This window comes from Muntiacus reevesi, chromosome 2 (assembly GCF_963930625.1).
Source record: "Muntiacus reevesi chromosome 2, mMunRee1.1, whole genome shotgun sequence".
NCBI lineage: Eukaryota > Metazoa > Chordata > Mammalia > Artiodactyla > Cervidae > Muntiacus > Muntiacus reevesi.
Window position 1 is genome coordinate 63,051,197 of NC_089250.1, and position 27,471 is coordinate 63,078,667.

The window sequence follows — 27,471 nt, forward strand, 5'->3', positions numbered from 1 at the left end:
TTAAGTAGGCCTGTTCACGCCTGGCCAGTGCCAAGTGCGCCTGGTCTGCCCGGCACGACACAGCAAGGGGAACTAATATTATTCCCCTCGGGTCCACGGCAGCAAGAGGCCTTCCACCGACTTGGTCTGTTCACAGCAGGACCCCAGACCTGTGCATGGAGGGAAGATGGAGCTGGGAGGAAAAGCATGAAGGGAGTAAGAGCTAGACGTAGACTGTGGTAGAGCAGGACCCAGGTCTGCTTGTTAGACAGTCCTGGGTGTGATCCCTACTCTACTGCTTCCTGGTTGTGTGAATATCGCTTTACTCATCCATAAAACAAGGGTGATAATTCTTAATCATTGTAGGAATATAGGAAGTGTCAGGAGCACAGTAAGCATTCAGTAAATGGTAGCCATTATTATTGTGAGTGGTCTTCTTTTGGCTCAGTATCAGGGTTTCAAGCAGAATTCTTTTTTTTTTTCAGCTGCCCCAGATCTTAGTTGGCACCTTCGTTGTGAACACACAAAATATTTTTAGTTGCAGCATGTGGGATCTAGTTCCCTGACCAGGATTGAACCCAGGCCCCCTGCATTGGGAGCACAGAGTCTTAGACACTGGACTACCAGGGAGGTCTCTCAGGCAGATTTCTAATCATAGCAGGAAGCTAGCATAGTTGCCAAGGGGACCAGGGCCAGAGTCCATGAGCATATAGCCCAGGCCCACATGTCAGGAGTCCTTAGGTAGGTGTGTAGGTCAGATCTGGGGTGACACTCACTCCAGACCCTCCCTTCCTGCTGGAGAGCTGAGCCTCCTGAAATCCTCCCAGCCCCAGACAACCCCACGACCCTGGGGATCGAGTGGGATTGGGCCCGGGAGGGTCCAGGGAGGGGGTGGCCACTCCCTGCTTGGAGTGACTATACTTCCTCTCTGGCAGGTGGAATTACTGAAGCAGGAGGTGAAGGAAAAGGAGGCTGACTTCCTGGCCCAGGAGACTCAGCTGCTGGAGGAGCTCGAGGCGTCTCGAGTCACCGAACAGCAGCTCCGAGCTTCCTTGTGGGCCCAGGAGACCAAGGCGGCCCAACTACAGCTGCGCCTGCGCAGCACGGAGAGCCGGCTGGAGGCGCTGGTGGCGGAGCAGCAGCCTGGGCACCAGGCCCAGGTCCAGCTGGCCAGTCTCTATTCTGTCCTGCAGCAGGCCCTGGGGTCTGCCTGCGAGAGCAGGCTGGAGCTGAGCGGCGGGGGAGACTCAGCCCCCTCCCTCTGGGGCCCGGAGCCAGGTGAGGGAGCCACCCAGGAGCTCAGGCCCTTGGGCAAAGCCAGGCCTAGCTCCCGGGGTAGAGGAGAGGGGTGCAGTTCTCCAGGCAGTGCTGCATCAAGGCCAGGGCCGCAGCCTCTTGGGATGGGTTCCGTCAGAATGTGAACCCCAGCTCTGCCATTTTCTAGACATATGTCCTTGAGCAAGTGACCTCTCCTCTCTGAGCTTGATTTTCTCAACTGTAAAATGAGGGTGTTATAAGTACCCACCTCTCGGATTTTTCTAAGGAGTTAATGAGATGACAGAAATAAAATTGTCCGCACAGTCTCTGGCACTTGTTATTGCTGTTCACCTGCTCAGTCGTGTCCAATTCTTTGTGACCCCATGGACTACGGCACGCCAGGCTTCCCTGTCCTGGCACTTATTAAATGCCTAACAAATAATAGCTGGCATTTTCTAGTGCCCATCAAAGCGCCTAGCACATGGGTATGCAGACCAGGGCACGATGAACAAACTGCTGAGGGGGATTCTTTGAAGAGGGGAGAGATGGAGAGGAAGGCCAGGGCCACGTCAGGGTGGTGTGGTGTGGCTATTTCATTTCATAGTGCGACCAGGTCAGGAGGTGTTTCCTCGTTTTTTCAGACCAGAATGGCACTAGGATCCTCTTTAAGAGAGGGCCCCTCCTGACGGCTCTCTCAGTTGAGGCGGTGGCGGCCGCCCTCCACAAGCTTCACCAAGACCTGTGGAAGACGCAGCAGGCCCGGGTATGTGTCTCTGTTCTCTTTCCTCAAGCTCTTCACCTCTGCTGAAAAAGGCCCATGACACAGTTTGACCTGTGTTATTTCTTTAAAAAAAAAATTATTTATTTGATTGTGCTAGGTCTTAGTAGTTGTGGCATGTGGGATCTAGTTTCCTGACTGGGGATTGAACCAGGCATCTTGCATTGGGAATGTGGAGGCTTAGCCACGCTAACCCCCTAGTGGTTCCTTGGACCACCAGGGAAGTCCCTGACCTGATTTATTTCTGACATCAAGTTGGAATGAGTTCTGCCTCTATTGCTTACTACCTGGCAGCCGTGAATAAAGCATTTGGCTTCCTGGACCTTGGTTTCATTAGTAAATTAAGGCACACTGTGCCCACTTCACCGGGCTTTGAGGATTAAATGAGTGAGGGGCTCAGGTGAGCCCTGTAAACCATGTAGATCTCTGTGTAGATCTGGGATATTGTTTTACATCATTTTCCTCTCAGCCACAAATTGTTCTTGGTGCCAAGACCTCCAAGAAGAAACCAACAAATGGGGATCACTGAGATTTGAGGTTGCCGTTTATAGAAACATTCTAGGCCCAAGGCATTATGAAATGTCCTCCAAATCCCACCTTACAGTGAACCTATCGGTCAGTGAAAATTGAGTGTCAGTATGCCAGTCACTCTGAGCTAGGGATACAGAAAGGAGAAACACCTGCTTTCTGCCCTCAGGAAGGCTCATGACAGGGCTGAGCAACCCAGCTTCATCCTGAGATAAAGCCGAGCTACTAGAATTAACTAAATCAGTAGCAGGTGCACATTCTGATAGTAGGAGGCAGGGACAGTGCAATCTGACTTGAGAGGGTCAGAAGAAGGGAACTAGTGACCTTAGAGCTAAAATGTGAAGTGGTTCAGGGAGAGGAGAGGGATCCCGGGTTAAGACTTCAGCAGGAGTTCTGTTTCAAAGACGGACGGGTCAGAAGGGGAAGCCAGGCTCCAGCCAGTTGGGGCAGAGCCTGTCATCACTTCTGGGATCCGGATGCACGTGAGTTCAGAGGTAAGTAACCCAGCAATCTGAGAGTAGGTCCTCGCTGGCAAACCCTGACAGAAGCTGAGGGACTAAAGGGCTGGAGCCCTGGACTGGGGCGACGTCATGGAAGGTGTGGAGCTTGAGTTCCATGCGCTTCCCTTCCCAGGATGATCTGCGGGATCAAGCCCAGAAGCTGGAACAGCGTCTCAGTGATATGGAGGCCGAGAAGAGCCAGGTCCACACAGAGTTGCAGGCTCTGCAGAGACAGCTTTCCCAGAACGAGGAAGGTGAGAAGCTCAAGGCAGGAGGGGTTTGAGGGGAAGAGAAGAATGGCAGACTCCCCAGGTGGCTCAGATGGTAAAGAATCCGCCTGCAATGCAGGAGACCTGGGTTTGATCCCTGGGTTGGGAAGATCCCGTGGAGGAAGAAAGGGCAGCCCGCTCCAATAGTCTTATCTGGTGGATCCCATGGACAGAGGAGCCTGGCGGGCTATGGTCCATAGCATTGCAGTCAGACATGACCAAAGTGTGAGGAAAGACAGAGGGCCCAGAAGGGTGGGATCAGCCTGGGAATCACTCTTAACTGCTTTCCCACAACTGTGAGAAGATACCCAGAGGCATCTCCAAAGGGATGGTGAACCCCCTGAACTACTTTTCATGCTTTGCTTGGCCTTTGAGGGCCATCCTGGCAGAAGGGATTAGGAGGAACAGATTTGGTGAGCTGAGGGAAGTTGGTGGCTAGGCTTCCATTTTTTTCTGTCTGCAGGTTTAAAAACTGGTTACCTAAGGCCTCATCTGGAAGAACACCGTAAAATTCGGTCATTAATCATTTATCAGTGTTACTTATTTTGTCATCCACAACTATATTCTCAAAGTGATTGGCAGGGATCCTGAGCTTGTTTGGGAGATAGTAAAGGGGGGAACCTAGGGAGAACGTGTCTGTGCTATAGCCAAGGCTGGGAAGGGTGTTGACCACCAGGAAAATAAAGAGGAGGGTCTTAAGGCTCAAGGCTCAACTACGGAAGAGAAGAAGACAACGTGGGGAGTGGATCTGGGTCTTAAAATGTCCCACAGGGCTCCCCGAGAGCCATATACAGAGCTGGGTTCTGGTGCCTTTGGCAGAAAGGGAGGGCCCCCGCAGAGCCGCCCTGGTCTCTAGGAACCTCTGCAAAATCCTAGAATTACTGGCTGAAAAGGACATCCCACATCATGAACCTCAACCCTGTCTGGAATCCAGGGTTGAGAAGCTGGGTGATCAGGATGAGAAGTGTTGGCACAATTGTCAGGCAGTGCAGGACGTGGGCAGCAGATGCAGACAGGGATCTGGAAGCAGCAGGGAGCCTAGGCAGAGTAGCGGGCAGAAGGGTCAGGTCTCTACGAAACTGGGTATAATTCTCTTCTTCTTGGCCTTTTCCTCCTTTGTTTCTGTTCCCCTTCTCCCATCACCTCTATATCCCTCTTTTCCTCCACCCCAATCATGGGCCTTCCTCCGTCTCTTCCCAAAGAGAAATCCAAGTGGGAAGGCAAACAGAGCTCCCTGGAATCTGAGCTGATGGAACTGCGTGAAACTGTGGCGTCCTTACAGAGTCGCCTCCAGCAGGCAGAGCTGCAAGGAGTGGAAGCCCAGGTAAGGTGGTACTGAACTGGGGAGGGGCCAAGGCTTGGGCTCCCATCCTAGCCCCTGGTCAAACCCCATGCATATATAGTTTCCAGCTTCCTTCAGCAGTGGCTCCATTTCTCTGGCTGTCCCCTGAGGACCATTATGAAGGCTTCAGTGAATCCTCCTTTAATTACTTTTTCTGAATTGAGGTTGAGATCTTTATCCTTTGACCTGAAGGACTAGAGTCTGGGATGGCTCGTTTGCAGCAGACTTTCTTTGAGCAGAGCAGAGCCTAAAAGTGTGGTCAGAATGTTCTTTTACAGCATCAGCCTAAGTAGAACACTCAGTTCCTTTTGCTCACATCCTTGACAAAGCTGATGCCACAGAGGAAGAAAAGGAAAGGCATGTGCTGGAGTGACGGTTTGAGGGAAGCACAGCTTTAAGGTGGTTTTGTATCTCGTTTTCCAGAATGAGCGCAAGTTACTGCAGGCAGCCAAGGAGAGCCTGACTGCCCAGGTGGAACATCTCCAAGCCTCTGTCACAGAGGCCAGGGCTCAGGCAAGTGCTGCTGTGGCCCTGGAGGAAGATCTGCGGACGGTGCGCTCAGCCCTGAAACTGAAAAATGAGGAGGTGGCAAGTGAGCGCCAACGAGCCCAGGCCCTGCAGGAGCAGGGTGAGCTGAAGGTGGCCCAGGGGAAGGCTCTGCAGGAGAATCTGGCTCGCCTGGCCCAGGCCCTCTCTGAAAGAGAAGGGGAGGTAGAGGCTCTGCAGGGGAAAATCGAGGAACTAGAGAAGCAAAGGGAAATGCAAAAGGCTATGTTGGAAGTGCTGTCTCTGGACCTGAAGAAGAGGAACCAAGAGGTGGATCTACAGCAGGGACAGATCCAGGAGCTGGAGGAGTGTAGGTCTGTGCTAGAGCATCTCCCCGTGGCCATCCAGGAGCGAGAGCAGCAGCTGGCCCTGCAGAGAGAGCGGATCCGGGAGCTTGAGAAGGACCGGGAGACGCAGACGAACATCCTAGAGCATCATCTCCTGGAACTTGAGAAGGCGGCCCAAGTGATCGAGTCCCAGAAAGGCCAGATTCAGGACCTGAAGAAGCAGCTGGTTACAACGGAATGCCTGGCCCTGGAGCTCGAAGAGAAGCGTCACAAAACAGAGAGCCAGCGAAAGGCAATCGAGGAGCTGGAGGGCCAGAGGGAAGCACAGAGGGTGGCTCTGACCCACCTAACGCTGGACCTGGAGGAAAGGAGCCAGGAACTGCTGGCGCAGGGCAGCCGGATCCAGGAGCTGGAGGGCCACAGCGCTCTCCTGGCAAGCGAGCTCCAGGAGAAGGAGCAGGAGGCCACGGCCCAGCGAGACCAAATCCGGGATCTGCAGAGGCAGAAAGAGCATCTGAGTCAGGACCTGGAGAGGAGGGAGCAGGAGCTGGTGCTGCTGAAGGAGAGGACGCAGGCCCTGGAAGATCAGAGGAGCCGGCAGACCAAGATCCTGGAGGAGGACCTGGAGCAGATCAAGCTGGCCCTGAGAGAGCGGGGCCGGGAGCTGGCCTCACAGCGGCAGCTGAGGCAGGAGCGGGCGGAGGAAGGGAAGGGCCAGAGCAAAGCTCAGCGTGGAAGCCTGGAGCACATGAAGCTGATCCTGCGAGACAAGGAGAAGGAGGTGGAGTGCCAGCAGGAGCACATCCAGGAGCTTCGGGAACACAGGGACCAGCTGGAACAGGAGCTCCAGGGCCTCCACAGGAAGGTGGGTGAGACCAGCCTCCTTCTCACCCAGCGGGAGCAGGAGATTGCGGTCCTGCAGCAGCACCTGCAGGAAGCCCGGGACCAGGGGGAGCTGAAAGAGCGGGAACTTCAGGGGCAGCTGGAAGAGACCCAGAGGGTCCTGGTGCAGAGGACCCAGGAGCTCCAGGCCCTGCAACAGCAAGAGACCCGGGGCCAGGAGGAGAACGTGAAGGAGCAGGTGGACTCACTGCAGACTGCCCTGGAGCAGGCACACGCCACCCTGGAGGAGCGCCGGGCTGAGCTGGAGGAGCACAAGGAACATGTGCGGAGGCTCCAGGAAGAGCTAGCAGTGGAGGGGCGGCGGAGCCAGGCCCTGGAGGAGGTGCTGGGTGACCTTCAGGCAGAGGCTCGGGAGCAGGAGAAGGCACTGCGGGCCCTCCGGCAGCAGTGTGCCGAGCAGGCCCAGGAGCATGAGGCAGAGGCCCGCGTCCTGCGGGACAGCTGGCTGCAGGCAGAGGCGCTGCTCGAGGCCCGAGACCAGGAGCTGGAGGCCCTGCGGGTCGAGGGCCAGGCCTCCCAACGGCAGGAGGAGGCTGCCCGGGGCCAGGCTGAGGCTCTGCAGGAGGCCCTTGGCCAGGCTCAGGCCGCCCTGCGGGAGAAAGAGCAGCATCTCCATGGGCAGGCCGAACTGAGCCGCAACCTGGAGGCCAGCACGGCCACCTTGCAGGCTGCCCTGGACTCCTGCCAGGCCCAAGCCCGGCAGCTCGAGGAGACCATCAGGAAGCGAGAAGGTGAGATCCAAGACGGGGACCTCCGACACCAGGAGGCTGTGCAGCAGCTCCAGCAGGCACTTGCCCGGAGGGACGAAGAGCTGAGAGAGCTGAGGAGGCAGGGGCAGCTGCTGGAGAAGTCTCTGGCCCAAGAGAAGCAGGAGCGTAGGCACAAGAGAGAAGGGGAAGAGGTGAGGGGCCTCCGGGAGAGCCTAAGGGAGCTACAGCGGACCCTGGCACAAAAGGAAGATGAGCTCCTGGAGCTGCGGGAGGCCCAGCAAAGGAAGGATCTGGAGGACTCGCCCCACAGCCACAAAGCCTCGCCCGGGGAGGAGCTGTCTCCCCCACTCAACTCCTCAGGGCCCAGGCTGCAGCGGGAGCTGGAGCGACTGCAAGTGGCCCTGAGACGGACGGAGGCCAGGGAGATCGAGTGGAGGGAGAAGGCGCAGCACCTGGCACTGTCCCTGGCCCAGAGCAAGGCCAGCGTGAGCAGTCTGCAGGAGGCGGCCCTGCTCCTCCAGGCCTCCGTGCTGGAGCGGGACTCGGAGCAGCAGAGGCTGCAGGTGAGTCACGTCGTGGCGGGTAAGACTCCGGGACCATCTGCACCTCAGGGTGTGAGAAAAGGTGAGGTCACGGACACCTCAACACAGTGGAATCCCGGTTAGTGTGCTAGTGCTGGGTTGGGGGGGGCAGGGGAATATGACACCCACAGACTCTGCCCTCCCAGAGTTAACCGTCTAGTGGAAGAGCAATTATTGTGCAATGCAGTGCAGCTATTGGGGTTAGTGCTTAATTAGGACTAGTTTAGTGTGTTCTGAGCAAACTAGAGGGATGCCCCGCCTTTCCTGGGTCCCAAAAGGCTTCCTGGTAAAAGTGATGTTTGAGATTAGATCTGAAGGGACCAGTAAGGAAGTAGCCAAGCACAGGTTGGGGAGGGAATGGAGAAAAGGAGGGGAGAGAGAACGCAGGATGTCAGTCGGAGTTCAGGCTGCCTGGGACATAGGGCAGGGGGCTGGCAAGAGCAGAGAGGCCAGCAGGGGCCCATCGTTTAGGGCTTGTCAGCGTGTTGAGGACCTGGGTGACCAGTGAGAAGCAGATGAAGGGTTTGTGCCCGGGAAGTGACAGAATCAGATATGTAATAGTTCATAAAGATGGCTCAGGCTGCCGTGTGGAGCAGCTGGAGATCTGGGGAGACCGAGTGGGAGGTTGTAAATGGGAGTCAGCGGGGAGATGGTGACCTGAGATAGGAAGTATGGATGGAGAAATGAAGGAAGTATCAAAGTAAAGACAGGGCCCAGATTTCTGCTCACTGGGATAAAAGCGGGTTTGGGGAACAGGAGGGAAATAGTGCGGTCAGTTTGGAAATGAGTGATGTACCTGTGGGACCTGCAAGGGGACAGGTCCAGTGGGTGAGTCTGTAAAGTGAGCTGAAGGTGAAGGATGAGATTGAGGCCAGCAGTAGAGACTTCAGAGGTGTCAACAGTTAGAAAAAGTGGGCTCCCCTAGGCAGGATGTGGAGTGGCAGAGGAAGTGACCTTAGGGTATGACCTTTATCCTCAGGTCAGGGCCATGTCTTAGTCATGGTTGCACCCTGCACTGAGCACAAGGTCTGCACACAGTGGGCCATCAGGAGAGCTGGGTTTACTGCTGGACATAGAGAGGTATTATCTCTTTTACTAAGAGGAACCCAGCTCATTTCTCCTGAGAAGTCGATTCTATATCCTGGTCCCTTGACTAGATGTGAGTGCTGGAGAACCCCCTCCCTGACCTCAGACACACAACCCTGCAGGGACTAGCCTTCCCGGAGCCCCAGAATCTCTGTTCTGGTTAGAAGACAATATGCACACAAAGGGTTTCATTTATGAACTTTGGAGTCAAGTTCTTGGATTTGAAATACAGTTCTGCAGTTTAGTAGCTGTGTGATCTGGGGTAAGTGCTTTTTCTTCTCTGACTCGTTTTTCTCATTGATAAAATATGGAATGATAATATCAGCCCCATACAGCCATTTTGAGTCCAAAAAGCAATAATGTAAATAAAGTGCACAAGAAAGAAGCATTCAGTAAGTGGGACTCCTTTCCTACTTCTAGGCCTATTCTTACCAGCACAGAAAAAGTCAGATATGTAGGTGGGCGGGAAGGCACTTTCTATACTTGTGAATTACTGAGCCGTATTTACTCATTAATGGAGTTCAGGTTGGTACCCCCATTCCCAAGATACTCAAGGGCATTTTTCAGAAGCAACCCTCTTCATAGTAGCATCACTTTAAAAAAAAGTATTTATTTGTCTGTGCCAGGCCTTAGTAGTGGCATGTGGGATCTAGTTCCCCTGACCAGGGATTGAACCTAAGACCCCTGCATTGGGAGTAAGGAGTCTTAGCCACTGGACCACCAGGGAAGTCCCAGTAGTATCATTATTTAAAATTGAAGTATAGTTGATTTACAATATTTTAGGTACATAGCAGAGTATATATATATATATATATACACACACACACACACATATCTATATATACACACACATACATATATATACATACATACATACACATACATATAGTATAGATATATAACTGAATATACCTATATTCTTTTTCAGATTCTTTTCCCTTGTATTAATAGGTAATTATAAGGTAGTGAATATAGTTCTCTGTGCAATACAAGCAAGTCCTTGTTTATTTTATATATAATAGTGTATATCTGTTAATCCCAGATTCCTAAGTTAACCCTCTTCCCCCTTTCCTCTTTGGTAACCATAAGTTTGCTTTCTATATCTGTGAGTCTGTTTTGTAAATAAATTAATTTGTATCATTTTTTTTTTTAGATTCTAAGTATAAGTGATATCATGTTACTTGTTTTATCTGTCTGACTTGCTTCACTTACTAAGGCTGTCCATGTTGCTGCAAATGACATTGTTTCATTCTTTTTTTGTTTTTGTTTCATTCTTTTTATGACTGAGTAACATTCCTTGTATATTTACCACATCTTCTTTATCCATTCAAAAACATTCCATTGTATATATTTACCATCTCTTCTTTATCCATTCATTTGTCGATGGACATTTATACAGTAGCATCAGTTTTTATTTTAAGCATTTTACATGCCAGGCACTGTTACTCTCACTTTCTTTTTCTACGACAACCCTGAGAAGCAGGAACAGTTAATATCTTCATTTTATAGTTGAGGAATAGCCCATAAGAGAGGTTAAGTAACCTGTCGGTGATCATCCAGCTTGTGAAGGGCAGAATTCAAGCAGGAACAGTTAATATCTTCATTTTTTAGTTGAGGAATAGCCCATAAGAGAGGTTAAGTAACCTGTCGGTGATCATCCAGCTTGTGAAGGGCAGAATTCAGATTAGACCTAAGCAGGCTGACTTTCGAGCGTGGCCTCATACTCCTGAGCTTCTCCTCCCTCCCAGACAGCCTCCACCCACAAGTAGACGCTCTGCTTCTCTTCTGTCTCTCCTCTTGACCTTTGCCATTTATGAACCCTGGAGTGTCTAAAAATAATCTAAACACTAGTCTTCCCATTTATCCAAAGAGGTTTAACCCCAGAGGCTTGATCTACACTTTGTATTTTACATATGAGGCGGTTGGAGTTTGGAGAGAGCTCTTATCTTGACCCAAGTTGCCTAGCTGGTAAGTGATGACACAATACACTCCTCTACATGATTCCTGAGTCCACGTTCTTTCCATAACACCTAGTACTCCCAATTGTCACATAGCTTAGGCAAGATCTAAAATGAGACAGGTCTGGGGAGTTCCCTGGTGGTTTAGTGGGAACATTTAGTGGTTGGGATTTCACTGCCATGGCCTGGATTCAATCCCTGATCAGGGAACTAAGATCCTGCAAGCCATGCAGCATGGCCAAAAAATAAAAATAAATAAAATGAGACAGATTTTAGTCCTAGACCACCGTGTATCCTTAGGAAGATCCCTCTCTGTTGCTTTGTTTTATCCGTCTGTAAAATGATGGTTCTGCACCAGAATAACTGAGAGGTGCCAAGAAAAATAAGACTATAAACCTGATGCGATTGTTGAGGATGGAGGGTGGAGTGAATGTGCGGATGTTACTCTCACTTTCTGGATGTGCGGTCGCCATGGCGTGAATGTGCTTCTTGGTGCCCCAGGACGAACTACAGCTCACCAGACAAGCTCTGGAGAAGGAGCGGCTCCACAGCCTGGGCCCGACCAGCCAATCAGAACAGGGGCCTGGAGAACCCTGCGTCCTGCTGGGAGAGGTGAGCTGGGGGCCTGCTGAGAACGGATGGCCCAGGAGGGAGTGCCTGTCCAGGGGCTTGTCCCCTTCCCCTGAGAACTGGGTCCCTGAAGCGCACACCTGCCTGGCTCATCCTTTGCCCTCTGTCTAGCTCCCCCGCCTTGCCCCGTCTCAGGGGCTGCCCCGGTGAGCTTGACAGGTCTCTCTCCCTCAGGTCTCCGAGGTGAAGACGGAGCCGAGTCCTGAGGCGGAGGAGAAGCAGCGCTGGGAGCAGAGGCTTGAACACCTGCAGCGAGCGGTGGCGCAGCTGGAGGTTGACCGGAGCTGGCTGCAGCATCACAACGCCCAGCTGCGGACCACCCTGGAGCAGGTGGGCGACTCGGGTCTCAGCTCCCGCCCCGTCCGAAGAAAGGCACACACCACTTCTCCTGCAGCGCCCAGAGCCGGGGAGAGGGGGGTCCGGAAACAATAGCCCAGGACCAGTTTTGGCCTGCTCTCCATTTCTGAAAATCAAGTTAAGTGGGGATGCACCAGTGTTTGTGACAAAGATCGAATGGCCCACAGCGCCTGGAGTTCTACAGAAAAGACTTGCTGGCCCTGCTTAGAAGCCCGGGAGGCTGGCCCCACATCCTGTGTCGCAGCAGCACTGTGCGCTCAGGGCTGTCCCAGCACGCGCTCTCCTCAGCGCAGTTCAGCTTCTCATGACCCTTTGTGTTCACACCACACCCCTCACACTAGCCTGCTCCCCAAAAAGGCGGCTCAGCTGCAGCCCAGAGCCAAGCCCAAGCCCTGATCTCTCACTCACACCCAATCTCGGCAGGTGGAGCGAGAGCGCAGGAGACTGAAGAGGGAGTCCATGCGCGCATCCAGGACAGGGGTCCTCGAGAGCAGTGGAGCCACAACACCATCCCCCACACCCCAGGTTTGTCCATTTTCATTGACTGCAGCCTCCGGAGAGCCCAAGCCTGGCCACCAGAAACAGTCCTCTGCAATGCGTATCCAAGGCAAGAAGCCGATTCAGCCAGTCCAGAGGGCCCCTCCTGACCGGGCTCTGCCCTGCTCAGCACTGTCTCTGACCCAGGAAGGAGGCCCAATATCAGTGAATGGGGCTTGAATCAAGGCTGGCAGCCCTGCCTTCTGAGCAGCCTTCGCTGATGTTCAGTCCACCTGCCCCCAGACCAAGTGCTTCAGGCTCCTAAGAGCAGAGCTCATGGGCTTCTGGTTTCTCCCAGTGTGTTGGGTGGTGCTTGCCACAACCCAATGGACCTAGGGGCTCAATAGCAGCTTTGTGGACCTCTTAGACTTGCTTGGTCTTTGTGATACTGAATTGACAAGATATGGGTCCAAGGTGTTTCCTGATGGCCATTCAGTCACTAAGTCGTGTCCGACTCTTTGCAACCTCATGGACTGCAGCACACCAGGCTTCCCCATTGGGTCATTGATGCCATCCAACCATCTCATCTTCAGTTACCCCTTCTCCTGCTCTCAATCTTTTCTGTGGCCAGAAGGATTTAGGGGAAGACACCGCAAACCACTCTTTCAACTGAGTTATGCCCTTTAGTCGACAGTCCTGGAGCCTGGCAGGCAGGGACCGTCTTTGGTGGCTGAGCACCTCTCAGCCCTCCATCCCCCTTCCTTTAAGGAGAGCTTCCCAAGGGCAGAGCCCTTGTCTCACTTCCCCTCTGCATCCTTCGTTTGCTTCCTGGGGCCAGCACGAGGGAGATGTCTGGTGTACTTTAAGTGAGGAGGTGCCTCAAAGAAGCCAGTCCCATCCAAACCTCTGGGACATTTGGCATCAGGTCTCCACGGGCGTTGCCCATTGGTTTGGTTTAGACCCTCTGAGGCCTCTCCTGCCCCTGGGCCCTGGTGCCCCAGGATTGTGGGAGGCCTGCACAAACCCCCGATGGAAGGCCTGTTCCCCTGGAAAAATATTTGTCTCCCCCAGGATGAAAGAGGAGGACAGAAGGGCTCCTCGGATTCCACATACATGGCTGAGCTGCAGAAAGAGGTACGTTCCAGAAGGTTCCATCTTCTAAGGCTCCTTTCCCTCCCTGGTACTCAGACAGCAAGGCTTTGGTGTCTGCTATGTGTTTGGTCCCTTGTGCACGTCCAGCAGGGAGCGGGAAGATAGTTCAAGCCTCAAAGAACTGCAGACCCCATGGGAGGTGAGCAGAGCCCAGTCCCAGCTCCACCTACTGCCCTGAGTGCACTTAGCCTCTCCTACACTTAGGGTGGGAGTGGGGAAGAAAGTACGCTGCAGGCCCCAGACCTCCTACCGAGAAAGGGAAGGGAAGAAGGCCGACTCTAGGAGGCCAGCCTGAACCAAGCAGAAGCACGTGGGCCTCCTCTGCCCTCGCACGCACCCTTGCAAGCAGGACTGTCACCCACACCAGGCAGAGCAGCCTGGCATGAGTGCCAGGATCCACACCCCAGAGCTCAGGTCACACTCCGGGAACCTGTGCCTTCTTGCCCCTGAGGCCTCACCTGAAGGTTCACCCTGTCTTTTAAGGGCCAGGAGTAATTAAAACTAGGAAATCTTGATTTCAGAACCTGTACCAGAAATCAGTAGTCACTACTGGAAGAGCCTGACTATGCAGCTAGACCTCAAGCTCTCACTTTGAATTCTGTTAGATTCATATAAAGTGATCGCTGAGACAGGCCCAGACTAGGGTGAGGCAGGGCAGGCCTCACTGTGGACCTGGAGCGCCTCCTGAAGTTTTGCACCTGACGAGGAGCCTTTCTTGCCCCACCCTCATCCTGAATGTGCCCTGAGCTCCCAATAACTCCACTTCACTGTACCCATCTGAGAAATGCATTGGTCAATGATTCTCAACCCTTACTGCACATTAGAATCATCTGGGGAGCTTTGAAAAAAATACCGATGCTCAGACCTCACCTTTTCTAGTTAAGTCAGAATGTTTCTTAAAATCTCCCAAAGGGGCATGATGGCGCTTTCTATAGCAATTAAACCATTCTGTATCTTGATTGAGAATAGTGGCTATACATGGGTATGTATGTTAGGAAATATGTTAAAATGTACTTAAAATCTGGGCATTTTATTACATGTAAACACATGAATAGTTTTGTTTTTTTTCAAGCTCCCTCTTTGAGCCTCCTGTGCAGCCAGGGTTGACAATCACTGGATTCTCTGATTCCCAGCAACCCTTCTCCCAAACACTGTAAAGCCTAATCCTGAGATTCATGGGCATGGAGTTGATTCAGGCTGGTCTGACAAGAGCCACAGGAGCTGAGCAAGGGCGAGGTGGGGGCAGCTTCAGGGCCCTCCATGGCTCTTGCCCTCTTGGTTTTCCTGCCCCCCAGGTGGCCCTCCTGCGAGCCCAGCTGGCCTTGGAGCGGAAGCAGAAGCAGGACTACATCGCCCGCTCCGTGCAGACGAGCCGTGAGCTGGCGGGCCTGCACCACAGCCTCTCTCACTCCCTCCTGGCCGTGGCCCAGGCCCCCGAGGCCACCGTCCTGGAGGCTGAGACCCGCAAGCTGGATGAGTCCCTGACTCAAAGCCTGACGTCCCCCGGGCCTGTCCTACTGTGCCCCAGCCCCAGCCCTGCTCAAGGCGCCTCCAGGTAGCAACCACAGCCTGGCCAGGACACGGGCCAGCCTGGGAGCGCGCAGACAGACAAGATGGCGGTGGAGTGGGTTGTGGCCCCTCCACACAGTTGCAGTTGGCCAGAACGAGTTCTGGCTCTGTGACCCAACCTGGGAGCCCCAGGTCAGCAGACATTCCCAGGAAGAGGGAAGGAAACCCACAAGGCTGGGGCAGGCCCTGACTCACGGGAATGAGGACACAATACTTATTGCCAACCTGCAGTCACCCTGAGAGTGCCTTGCCCTGGCCAAGTGGGTGTCGCAGCCTCTCACAAGAACTCATTGTCCAGCCCCTCACCCTCTGTCACCTCCCCCTTCAGTAATAAACCCTGGGTCTTGGCATTTGTTCTCTGCTGCTGTCTTTACAGTATAGCTGGGCAACAGCAGTACATCAGAAGCATCTATTAAAGAGGACTTCACTAAAGACTCCTGTCAGGCGGCATGAATTTCTCATCTGCCTGCCTTCTGACAGAGAAGGGCTGCAGAAGGCACACAAGACAGAGCCCCTGTCCCCAGGAAGCTTGAGCCCAGTTGACAAGACCAGGCAGACGCCCATCCCTGAGTCAGAGACAGTTCTTTCTGCTGCCTACAAGTGCTGTAGAAATGCCCGGGCCTGAGGCAGGCATGAACTGGCCCTCGAAGGCTGGAGAGGACTCAGGAGAGTGGCCAAATGTTCTGGTGAGAAGACGTCTGCCCTGTGGGATGGGCAGCAAGGGAGATGAGGGAGGGCCTTGGGGATCTAGATTCGAACTCAGGGGTAATGAGGAACCGTCATGTGTTCTTGGCTTAAAACTTGTTCTGGGCTTCAGAAACACTGAATGGGCTTTTCGCTAAAGTCAGTCTCACGTTCAGAAATTCTCTCTGGCCTCATTCCCCTTCTGTGCTGGGTGAGTGGCGTCAGGGTGTCCCTTTCCAGGCGTATCAGATGCAGCTGACTCTGGTCCTCTGTAGTCCAGCCATGGGTCAAACCAGGAAGGAGGATCGACAATGGCAGGACTCATCACTTGCGGCCTGACCTTGGTGGAGGTGGTGCGTAGGCTTAAGGCCTAATGTTGGCGGCTTCATCAAAGCCTAAGAGAGAACAGTTTTCTTCAAAGAAGCAGGCATGATCTTCCTCTGGCCCTCCAACTGTAGTCTGGGGTTCCTCTTACCTAAGCCTGGGAATGGAGCTAAGGCCGGCTAAGAATGGGGAGGTTTGCAATCAGCACCACAGTACCCCAGACCTATTTACCCAAAGCTTAGGCCCCATTACATCCCATCGCACCACGCAGAGTGGGAAGGAGGATGTTTGCTGCTGCTGAAGCTTGGTTTCAAAGCCCATGCATGGGACTCAGCACAGAGGCTTAGTAAAAAGTTACAGTTTACCTACCCTCTGCAGAACTAAATCTGGAGCCCCAAGATTCCGGCTGGTCCCCACCTGTAGTCAGATTCCCCGTGGCTCAGGATCCTTACCTGGCCTTTTCTGCACTTGGAGTTCTCAGGGACAAGCACGATTTCTCTAGGTTCCTTAACTTTTTTTGGTCCCCAACTCTGGTTCTCTGGCGTAGAGGCTGACAGAGGGACCCTGTTGTCCACCTTGTAGTTTCTTCTCAGTTCCAGTATCTGTAGGTCGTAAGCCAAGGCCTTAAGCCCCACACGCCTTCTGGGACCAGGAAGAGAGTTTCCAGCAGGTGAAAGGCATTTTAGAGGCAGCCAAGCTGAGTCTTCATCCAGTAAATAGCTCATCTGTACCTGCTCCTGCCTCCCCACCCGATCCTCAATAGCCCCTCACCCCACTCTGGATGTCAGGCCTAGGGCTCCCCTCCCCAGAAGGTAGTCCATCAGGCTTAGTCCTCTGTTCAGTTGTTAGCTGTCATCTTGCTTTCCCCTTCTTAGCTTGTGTATGCTTTTCTGCTCCAACTTCCTAGAACACATTTTTCTTTTTAATAGGTATTTATTTGACTGTGTTGGGTCTTAGTTGCAACACGTGGGATTTTCCTCTCTAGTTGTAGCTCCAGAGCTCAAGCTCGGTAGTTGTAGAGTATGGACTTAGTTGCCCCATGGCATGTGGGATCTTGATTTCCCCTAGAGATCAAACCTGCATTCCCTGCTCTGGAAGGTGGATTCTTTACCACTGGAACACTGGGGAAGTCCCTAAAATACACTTTGTTTAACCAACAGTAGGATCATCTGTTTGGAGAGTCCTACTAGTCATGGAGCCAATTGCTCTTATCAGCTCCAAACCCACAGACTCGAATTGGAGAAGCATGGAGGAAAGAGTATGGGTCTTTGGGGCAGCACCCCACCTTGCTCCAGGGCATCAGGCCAGAGGTCCCTTTCTCTTCTTGTCACATGCAACAGGGCATAACCAGCGCAGTGAATCTGATGGATGGGAATTCACTGCTCATCCAGCCGGTTCTCATGGGTGCACTTGAGGATGGTGTGATTGATCTCTAGAATCTAGGGGAATGGAGATCAGAGCTGAGCATGTGGGTCTTCTCCATCCACAAATCCCCACCCTCCATCCTGCCTTCTCCTTTTCTGCTTTGATAGCAGCTGCTCGAGGCCCCAAAATCCCAAGAGCAGAGGGCACGAGAGCTGAGTCAGAGTCTGGGCAATGTTCTTGTTTGCAGGGAGTGCTGCGTCTGGTGAGTGTGGCACCCTGTTCTCTCAAGGCGCTTTCATGCTTTGCATGTTAAGAGCGACAGTCACCATATCGCAACCTAATTACCTTTGCTCATCTGCTTCCCCATGAGGGACCAGCAGCAACTAAAAGGCTGAAAAAGCTGCCTGGCATGAAGTAGAGAAGGAAAAGCTGGTAGTATACATTGAGGGTGAAGACAGTGGGGAGAGTCCGATCAGACTGCAGAGTGAGGACAAGATCAACATTTACACCTAAAGGCTGAGGGCTGTCTGCTCCAACTCTGGGTCTCCAGCCGAGGAAAGGTGCCCTTTCGTCTTGGTTCATGCCCACTGCAGCCCACACTAGCTCCGGAGGCTTTGACACCAAGAGAACATGGGCATTCCTCCAGGTCGAGGGCATTCTCAGGTGTGGTATGTGCAGGGAGGTTCCATTGCCCATGCTGTTCTCAGAGCCTAGACATGCAGCCTGGTTCATTCTGCAGAGATAGGAAAGGATAATGTCAGGGAGGTGCTGGGGCTCAGCCTCACACTGCTTACCACCCTCCCCCCTGCTCTCCCAGAGTGCAATGCAGTGCTCATCAATGGTTATCCCATATTCCCCACCATACAGCCCAGGACAGGCATGAACAGGACTCTGTATGGCCATGACCTGTATATCAGCTGGAATAGTTCCTCCTTGGCCGGCTGGACTTGGGTTAGGTTTCCTAGCATTGATACCCATGGAGAAGAGACAGACCTCTCACCACTTCACCCCTGTGTGCCAGCACAGAGAGGAGGCTGGATCCCGTTGGTGTAAAGAAAGGGGCCTGGGAGAGGATGCAGCCCAGAGCCCGGGCCTTCTGGAGACGGGGTGGTCTCTGATTCCATCAGGAGTTTCAGGGCCTATGTGAAGTCCGAGGCAAATCAGGCAGACACCCTGTTAGTGGAGGCAGGCTATGCAGACACTCTGGGGCCAGCAGCTGAACTTCTAGAAGTATCTGTGGAAGTGGGGGAACCTCACCCACAAAAGCAGCAAGGCAAACCCCAGCCGAAGACTGCATCAGGCCTCATTCCTGGTGGCTCAGGCAGTAAAGAATCTTCTTGCAATGCAGGAGACCCAAGTTCAGTCCCTGGGTCAGGAAGATCCTCTGGAAAAGGACATGGCAACCCACTCTAGTATTCTTGCCTGGAGAATCCCCTTGGACAGAGGAGCCTGGCGGGTTACAGTCTGTGGGGTCACAAAGAGTCCAATGTGACTGAGCAGCTAACGGTTTTTCACTTTCATCTCAGCTCATGGAACCAGACCCTGGGGCAGTTAGTTGGTTTAGTTGTTTGATCTTAGGACACATGAGGCCTCTAGCTGTTCCCCCCAACACCTCACCTCTTACTTCCTGTCCCACTGACCACCTACCCACTCCCAGGGCTGAGGAAGGGACTCCCTGAGCAACATGGAAATGCTGAGTCCTGAAGAGCCTGAGGGATGGTGAGCAGAGGCAGGGAGGAGGAAGGAGCAGGGGACATCAGGGTTCTCTGAGCCATGAGATCCCTCCCCCCTCCCCTCGATCCTGGGGTGCAGGCTTAGCTCTGCTCACCATGCTGAGAAAGCAGGCGAGGGAGAAGGAAAGACAAGAACAAGGGGTCTCAAGACCCTGGCCCCCTGCAGTTTACTCCCCTATGCTCCTGGAATCAGAGGGGTTGCCTAGACCCTGACGGAGGTGATGGCGAGGAGTGAGGCTTTTCCAGATAAAAAAGACTGTGTTCTCTGGCCCCGCTGAGAGTCTCACCTGACACACTGGCAGCCCGGCATGGAGTGGACATTATGACCTCTTTTTTCCTTTTTTTTTTTTTTTTTCTTATTTCCTTTTTTCTTTTTTTGGCACCAAGGCACATGGGGTCCTAGCTTCCCGACCAGGGATCAAACCCACACCTCTGCATTGAGGGTTAGAACCCACAGCCCCTGCACTGGAAAGTGAAGTCTTAACCACTGGACCCCCAGGGAAGCCCTATGACCCCTTAGTCCTTTGTCATTAACATCCCCAGCTCTTTATATGCCTTCATAGCACCTGAAGCTTGATACAGGTGGAAGAACTTGGAAGCAAAGAGTTGACCCCCTTGAATGGATCAAGGGTCAGAGAAGAGATATGAGTGAAGGCAGTCATGTATCCATCTGAGTGTGGGCACTCCCTGTTCCCAGCTAGTGGTCATTTGTGTGGAGGCAGGAGAGGGTAAGAATGTGTATTTAAATTTAGTTCTTCCTTAGTTGTTTACTGCTACTAGTTGGGGTGCAGGAGTCAGGGGAAGCTCTTATTCAGGGCTTGATAACCCATACATTGTTCCTGCACCCCCTGTCTTGGTTCCCTGTCATTTCCTCTCCTGTATCTTCATATTCCAATCCAACCAAGAGTCTGAGGCTGGTTGCTGGCTTAGAGTCATCTCATACACGAGCTGGTGGAGTTTCTCGCCTTCTGCTGTTGTATGGTGCTTTACAAGCCATGCAGGAGTTTTCAGCTCTAGTTCTCCTTCCTGTATACGGGGCCACCTCTTCAAATGGGAAAATCCAAAGGATGAGATTAAACAGGATGGTTGATTCCCCCCTGCTCCTAATCCAATTTTTCATGCATTTGGCAAACATTCATCAAAACTGTGTGTCACAGAACTTCACAACCCACACTGAAAGGAGGAGCCCACCTCCAGGGCCTGGAGGCAGAGAAAAAGCAGACCTGCATGCTAGGAGGAGACTCACTGGCCAGGAAGAGCATCACAGCACATGCTGGAGGAAGAGAGGGCTTCAGGACCCTTTCAAAGTGTTTGCCAAGCCAGTTGGGTACACCGGGTATGTGGTGTCAAGGGCTGCACCTGTGGGTCCTGGGAGCAATGGCCACTCTGGGAGTTGCACCAGCCAGCCCATCAGGTGAGACTTTTCTGCCCAAAGAGCAGAAGCACCAGACACACATGAGCATCAAGGCAGCACACTAGCCTAGAGCCCATCATGAGCACTTCATTCCTATCCATGAGGCAGCTCACAGACCAAGAGGCAGGCTGACTCAGACAGCAGGCACTGGAAAAGGAGGAAGCTGTGGTCACAGACTCCACCAGTATCCACTGCCCCATGGCCTCCATCATTTCCTCAACCCTGCTCGCCACACCTCCTTATAACACGTCGCCTCTCACCGCCCCAGCCACCTGCTGAGCCCTACAGGGTGCTCTGCTGGAGGCTGAGAGGAGGGAGGGGAGAGGTGCTTTTGGTGTATCCTGTGACCTCCCCAGAGGAGAAGGGGTTGATGCCCAGCGGGATCCTTCATGCCAGCCCAGTAGTATCAGGGACCCCACCACACAGGTCACACTGTGAGCTTTTGCATGTAGGCTTTGTGGATAAGATTGCCTTTACCTTGGCATTCAGTCCAGGGTCCAGCTGATGAGGAAGGGCATGGAAATCAAGTACAGTGGGCACAGGAATGAAAAAGGCGAGAAAGGCTGATGTGGTGCCTTTCTGAGGGGGTGCTGGCAATTCCCAAAGTGAACTTGTTAAGTATGAGGCAAAGAGGGGAAAGAAGGGCCTTTGTTCCCTCTTGAGCAAAGTACCTACAAGAAAATGTAATGTGGTTAAAGTAAACTTCTATCCAACCAAATTTTGGGGGTGGGGTTAGTTTGCTTTCGCTTTTTTATGTCACGAGCTTTGTGGAATCTTAGTTCCTTGATAGGAGGTTGAACCCAGGGCTGCAGCAGTAAAATCGCGGTGTCCTAACTCTATAGTGAAGTCGCTGAGTCGTGTTCTACTCTTTGCGACCCTATGGACTATAGACTGCCTGGCTCCTCTGTCCATGGGATTTTTCCAGGCAAGAATACTGGAGTGGGTTGCCATTTCCTTCTCCAGGGGATCTTCCTGATCCTGTTGACACAGGGATCAAACTCAGGTCTCATGCATTGCAGGCAGACTCTTTACCATCTGAGCCACCAGGGAATCCCTGGACCCAGGGAATACCCTTGATTTCATTTATTTCCAAGAAAACAACTGCACACAAATGGTTGAAAATTAAATAGTAAAGAAGGCAGCAGTTTCCCACTCCATTCTTTTCTAACCACTTTCCAGGGGAGCAACCAGTTTTTTAAAGTCTGCTTTCATAATGGATAACTTTATTCCTCTAAATGATGAATATATGATGCCATATGAGTCCAGTTATCTGCAACAAGATGGTGACAAGTGCACTGCCCACACCTTTGGGGATTCTTGAACTCTAGGTCTGAGCCAGACACCGAGCATACTTCTGTGCCCTTAAGGAAGCAGATAAATATGCTCTCAGCTGTACCAGGGATGTTTTCATTTTGTCAGGTTATGTGCGGTTGTTGGACGGCCAAAGTAAAAATGGAGTGGGTGTGTTTTGGATACCCAGTGACTGAAAACCCTCATTACCTGAGGTTCTTGGCTCACCTTGAATACTGTTTCTACCAAAAAGGCAAGATAAATGCTTCTCTCCCACTCCCATTTAATGTAATAGTTTCCTCTGATTGTTTTGATTTCTCTATGAGTGTCAATATGGACTCAAGGATTTTTATATATCCGCTGTGACTCATTTGTGACAGTTGCTATTTTTGATGCTCAAATTGTCCGATATTTGATGTGCAGGTTTTTTTTGTACTTTTCTTGTCCAGGCCTGAAACTTTTAGAAAGATTAGTGGGAAAAAGTATTTAGAAAATGAAATCCATATTCCAGGGTTGATCATTGTCTCTGGGATGTTAGGGTGGCTTTTGGACTTACAGACAACGTATTTTGAAAATTGTGAGTTTGAGATGGAAGTGGTTGCACAGTTAATGCCACTGAACTGTATGCCTTCAAATGACAATTTTTATGTGTATTTTATCATAAAACATAACATAAAATTGAGCTCATAGTGATATTTCCTGTTTGAATTTGTAATGTCCCGGGAGTTTTACTCTCCCTGTCTGATTTTGTATTTGGCTCCTAATAATAGATGGGGAAACAGTGGAAACAGTGTCAGACTTTATTTTTGGGGGCTCCAAAATCACTGCAGATGGTGATTGCAGCCATGAAATTAAAAGATGCTTACTCCTTGGAAGGAAAGTTATGACCAACCTAGATAGCATATTAAAAAGCAGAGACATTACTTTGCCAACAAAGGTCTGTCTAGTCAAGGCTATGGTTTTTCCAGTGGTCATGTATGGATGTGAGAGTTGGACTATGAAGAAAGCTGAGTGCCAAAGAATTGATGCTTTTGAACTGTGGTGTTGGAGAAGACTCTTGAGAGTCCCTTGGACTGCAAGGAGATCCAACCAGTCCATCCTAAAGGAAACCAGTCCTGGGTGTTCACTGGAAGGACTGATGTTGAAGCTGAAACTCCAATACTTTGGCCACCTCATGCGAAGAGTTGACTCACTGGAAAAGACCCTGATGCTGGGAAAGATTGAAAGCAGAAGGAGACGGGGACGACAGAGGATGAGATGGCTGGATGGCATCACTGACTCGATGGACATGAATTTGGGTGAACTCCGGGAGGTGGTGATGGACAGGAAGGCCTGGTGTGCTGCGGTTCATGGGGTTGCAAAGAGTCAGACACGACTGAGTGACTAAACTGAACTGAATTGAATATTAACAAAATTACTTATTTACTTTATTCTATGATATTTATTATAGTTTATAATATTATAGTAAATTACAGTATTATAATAAAAGTCTACTGAGTAAAATTTAAAATTTCTTTGTGGTTCTTTTTGTCCACAGAATCTATGCTACAAAGGATATACAGTGTATTGAATTCTAAAAGAAGTTTAGCTACCTCTTTCCCTGGTGATTATGTTAGCAATTTGATGTATAGTTGGGTTCACTTAATGTGTTTTCAACTTTGAAGTGAAGTCGCTCAGTCGTGTCCGACTCTTTGCGACCCCATGGACTGTAGCCTACCAGGATCCTCAGTCCATGGAATTTTCCAGGCAAGAATACTGGAGTGGGTTGCAATTTCCTTCTCCAGGGGATCTTCCCGACCTTTGCTTTTTCCTCTTTTTCATTTAATTTTATTTTTTGGTAAGGTAAAAATATACATGTGACATAATGAAATGTTCACTGTTGAGACTCTAGAAGACAAAGTAGCCCTTTAATGTCACCATGTGGAGTTTTGTAGCAGAGTGATCTTCATCCAGGGTACTTTTGAAGCCCTTATCCCTCTCTGACACGCCAAGGTCCTCTTGACCACCTGTCAGCCTCCGGGGGCCTCCAGTGGGCTGAACTGGCTGGAGGCCATCTCAGTTGTAAACAGCAACCTTCCCCTCACACTGCAGCTTAAGGATGACCTGTTGCTCTTCTTTAAAACTGTGCATGTTGCTCTTGAACCAATATTTATCATCCCAGTAATGGGACCACCTCATGAGCTGGTCTGTCCCAAAACCAAACAAGGATACCTGGGAGATGGGGTAAGAGAGAAGAGGGCTCTGGGTTAGCAGGCTGGATCCCACCCTGCCTCCACGCCGACTGAGCATTCCTTCAGCAAACATTCACTTAACATAAAGATTGACAGGCTGTTTCCTGGAGCTGGGAGAAGAACAGAGCTCACCTTCCCCGGGGAAGACTCTGAATGCACAGAGCAACTCTTGGAGCCCAGGAAAGAGAGCTGATTCTCATCATATTGAAGGAAGAGAGAGGATTCCTCCAAGAGGAGGGCACTGCAGGCGGGGGAATAGCATGTGAAAGGCCCGAGGCAGATGGCTGTTTGGGGAACCGAGAAGCCCATAGAGAGTGCTGGTAGAGACGAGAGGAGTGGAAGGGTCAGACCACGCAGGATCTTGAAAACCAGCCAGACAACTTTGGACTTAACCTGAAGTCCCTGGGAAAACAGACGCTTGTAGTGGCAAAGGAATAAAGTTCTATGAATCGCAGACCATGTCTTACCTGGTCACAGGTGTGCAAGGCATACAACAGAGTTATGAACCCCAGAGATGGAAAGTGACCGTGTTTTCTCAGCCATCTCTGCTGGACGTACTGGAAGAAGTTCAGGCTGATCACTGAGACCTGGGGAAATGGAGGAGGTCCATTTCTGAATGGTCCATCCAGTGGCCGCCCAACCCGACCCACTGCATTTTACTCCTTCCCCTTTTCCCTCCTGGGTCCCTCACCTTGCCTTTCTTCTCATTACTTCCACGGGGGACCTGGACTATCCGAAATCTAAAACAAGATTGAGGTGGGGGAGTTTCAGCATCATTTGACATAGCTGTCCCCAAACTTGGGTAAGCCTGGGGGGTGCCCTGATAGCTAGCAAGGGTCTCTCCAGAGTTCCCACTATCCTTACAATGTGCTACCTTCCACCGCCATACCCAGGATTTTCTGCCTTCTGAATGATGCTGTCTTTCTGCACTATGTCCATGACCCACTGCAGACCAGATGAATTCAGAGGAAGCAGCAGCAGCTGAGCACCAGGTTCCTGAGGGCTGTCTATCTTGGGGTACGTAACACGCACAGTGGTCTTTTTTCCCACGTCCTCCTCAAAGCCTTGAACAGGCGCCTGGTTCATCCTGGAAAGAAAAGCGGGATAGACGTTTTGGCGAGGAGGAGGATTTGTCGTGACCTTCCCGGTGTCCACCTTTCACTCTGTACTCACCTGAGGACCACGTCATGTTGGTCAATCTTTAGGCCGAGGCCAGAGCCCCGTAGGAACTTGGAGTTTCCAACCACTGCACAAGTCCGGCACCCCACACGGTCCAGTGGGTGTGTGGAGGGCCCTTCAGGTGGCTGCTGATTCCCAAACTCCTCTGACTCCATGCCCTAAAGTTCAAAGGAATGCAGGAGGGAGATATATAGGGGATTTTCCCAGGCTCCCACCACCTATAGAAGAAGGTTAGAACCTGGGGCCACGGAGGGAGAGATGGCCGGGGCCTGGGGTTGGGGGGGAGGGGACTGGACAGAGACCAAGAATGTGCACTGACCAACCACAATAGCAAAGCATCAGAGGACATGGGCACTTCTGACCTCATCAGGGGCTCAATGTCCATCTCAAAGCGTTCGTCAAACCAGACAGACTCTCCGGGAATGCCGAGGCAGGTGGAGCACTCATGGATCTCAGATTTACAGATACACTTTCTTAAAGAGTTCTGGGGGCAGTCGCAGGTCTTTGAGCGATTTCTGGGCATCTTACGAAGGTCATTCTGGTTAGACTTCTGGTCCAGAAGGAAGAGCATCAGCCACAAGGTAAGCACACAGGTGGCTAGCAGATGCAGCTTCAGGTATTGGACCCTCATCTCTGGCCCAGACGCTGGTGCGCCAGCAGGCAGTAGACTGGCTCTGACACCACGTACTGGGAAGGAGGAGGGGCTGGGGTCATCACACATCCCCAGCGTCCCTTGTCCTAGAAGCTCCCATTCCTTCTCCAACCCTTCACACCATACACCCTCCCAACACCTTACCTCTCACCTCCCCAGCCACCTGCTAAGCACTGGAAGGAACTCTGCCAAGGCCTGGGCTAGAGGCTGAAAGGACAGGAGACGTGTCAGTTGGTGAGTCCGGTGGTCTCCCAAGGAGACTGGTGTCCAATGAGGACTTTCACACCGGCACAGTTATATCTGGGGACCTCATCACAGAGAACGCATTGTGACCTCTGCACAGGCATCTTGACAAACGCCCCATCCCCACCAACACACACTTTGGTGTTCAGCCTAGAGTCAGGCTGACAAAGGAGGTGTGGATTTAAGCTCAAGGGGACAGGAGGGTGAGGGAGCAGTGGCCATGTGCCAAGTCTGGTGTGGAGGAACAGGAGATCAGAAGGCAAAGAAGGGGCCATTTGGGACCGCTTGTGTGTGTGTTAGTCATTCAGTCTTGTCCAACTTTTTCTGAACCCGTGGACTGTAGCTCACCATGCTCCTCTCTCCGTGGGACCCTCCAGGCAAGAATACTATAGTGGGTAGCCATTCCCTTCTCCAGGGGGATCTTCCCAACCCAGGGATTGAACCTGAGTCTCCTGCAATGCAGGCAGATTCTTTACTGTCTGAGCCACCGGGGAAGCCCTGGGACCTTTTTTTGGTCAGAAAGAATTTGCCATTTTGACCTAAGTGAATATTTGGTGTAGTCAACCCTTGAAATCTCTCAGGAATTGAATTTCTTTTTTTTTTTTCCTTTAAGATTGTTACCAAGATAAATGTTTGAAAACTTTTCCCCCCAAAATCGCAGAATTCAGAAAGACTTTTAATGTGGAACAGCAGCTTCCCAGCCTCCCTGACTCCTTACCCTGCGGCCTCTCCTCAGAGGACTCCTAATTATTCTTCAAGCATTTGCTTCCATATTTCTAAATAATATGCTTACACCACCACATCATGATATTACATACAGACTACCTGCTGTATATAATCATATCATTATGTTTAATAATAAACACTTGCTCACTTTGTGACTTTGCACATTGGACTCTCATCTCTATTTCTCATTCTGTCACTTCAAGACAAGGTTTCTTTTCTTTTTTTTTTTTTAAGACAAGATTTCTTAAAGTCTTATTCTCTGAGATGAGAATATTGTGTCTGTACACTTCTCTTTTTTAAGTACTTATTTATTTATTGGCCTGTACCAGGTCTTAGTTGCAGTATGTGGGTTCCAGTTCCCTGACCAAGGATTGAACCCAGGCTTCCTGCATTGGGAGCGTAAAGTCTTAGCCACTGGACTACCAGGGAAGCCCCGTGTCTGTATACTTCTATTTGCCAATTTTTTCCTTTTTGTACTTCCCAACATTGGCATGTGAAAGTTTACATCATCAAGGATAACGTTCAGATTCTGTTGTGTAAGCAATCTGTTGTATCATTACTTTTCACATGCTTTGTTTATAGCAATGCCATCCAAAAGAAATATGCCGAGCCACGTGTATAATTTTCTAGTGGCTGTAGTTTAATAAAAAATAAAGTGGAGGAAATAAATTTGAATAATATATTTAACACAGTATGCCTATATATTATCATTTCAACATGT

General features: G+C 51.3%; 2 protein-coding genes across 5 annotated transcripts in view; one reads left to right on the plus strand and one right to left on the minus strand.

Moving 5' to 3' along the window:
• The window catches only part of CEP250 (centrosomal protein 250), a 54,724-nt gene extending 31,631 nt beyond the window's left edge, over window positions 1–23,093 (plus strand). For all 4 annotated transcript variants that reach the window (XM_065921883.1, XM_065921884.1, XM_065921885.1 and 1 more), the window contains 10 exons: window positions 915–1,257; window positions 1,878–1,999; window positions 3,176–3,296; window positions 4,514–4,635; window positions 5,077–7,662; window positions 11,226–11,336; window positions 11,529–11,684; window positions 12,135–12,236; window positions 13,260–13,322; window positions 14,636–23,093. In XM_065921883.1, coding sequence (XP_065777955.1) covers window positions 915–1,257; window positions 1,878–1,999; window positions 3,176–3,296; window positions 4,514–4,635; window positions 5,077–7,662; window positions 11,226–11,336; window positions 11,529–11,684; window positions 12,135–12,236; window positions 13,260–13,322; window positions 14,636–14,899 — 3,990 coding nt within the window. In that variant the 3' untranslated portion in view covers window positions 14,900–23,093. The remainder of the gene's footprint in view (window positions 1–914; window positions 1,258–1,877; window positions 2,000–3,175; window positions 3,297–4,513; window positions 4,636–5,076; window positions 7,663–11,225; window positions 11,337–11,528; window positions 11,685–12,134; window positions 12,237–13,259; window positions 13,323–14,635) is intronic.
• Window positions 17,294–25,760, minus strand: LOC136157182 (CMP-N-acetylneuraminate-beta-galactosamide-alpha-2,3-sialyltransferase 1-like). Its single transcript, XM_065919181.1, has 5 exons — window positions 25,485–25,760; window positions 25,124–25,287; window positions 24,825–25,037; window positions 24,642–24,690; window positions 17,294–17,356 (listed from the first exon to the last, which is right to left on the minus strand). The coding sequence occupies exons 1-5, from the start codon at window positions 25,758–25,760 to the stop codon at window positions 17,294–17,296; spliced, it is 765 nt and encodes a 254-aa protein (XP_065775253.1).
• Window positions 25,761–27,471: the final 1,711 nt, after the last annotated feature.

Excerpts from the sequence above, each read along its gene's own strand:
- LOC136157182 (XM_065919181.1), bottom strand. The coding sequence starts at position 25,760 with ATGAGGGTCCAATACCTGAAGCTGCATCTGCTAGCCACCTGTGTGCTT. Across the intron at positions 25,288-25,484 it reads AGCCCCTGATGAGGTCAGAA|GGCATGGAGTCAGAGGAGTT; the intron begins GTGCCCATGTCC and ends TTTGAACTTTAG. Across the intron at positions 25,038-25,123 it reads CAACATGACGTGGTCCTCAG|GATGAACCAGGCGCCTGTTC; the intron begins GTGAGTACAGAG and ends TTTTCTTTCCAG.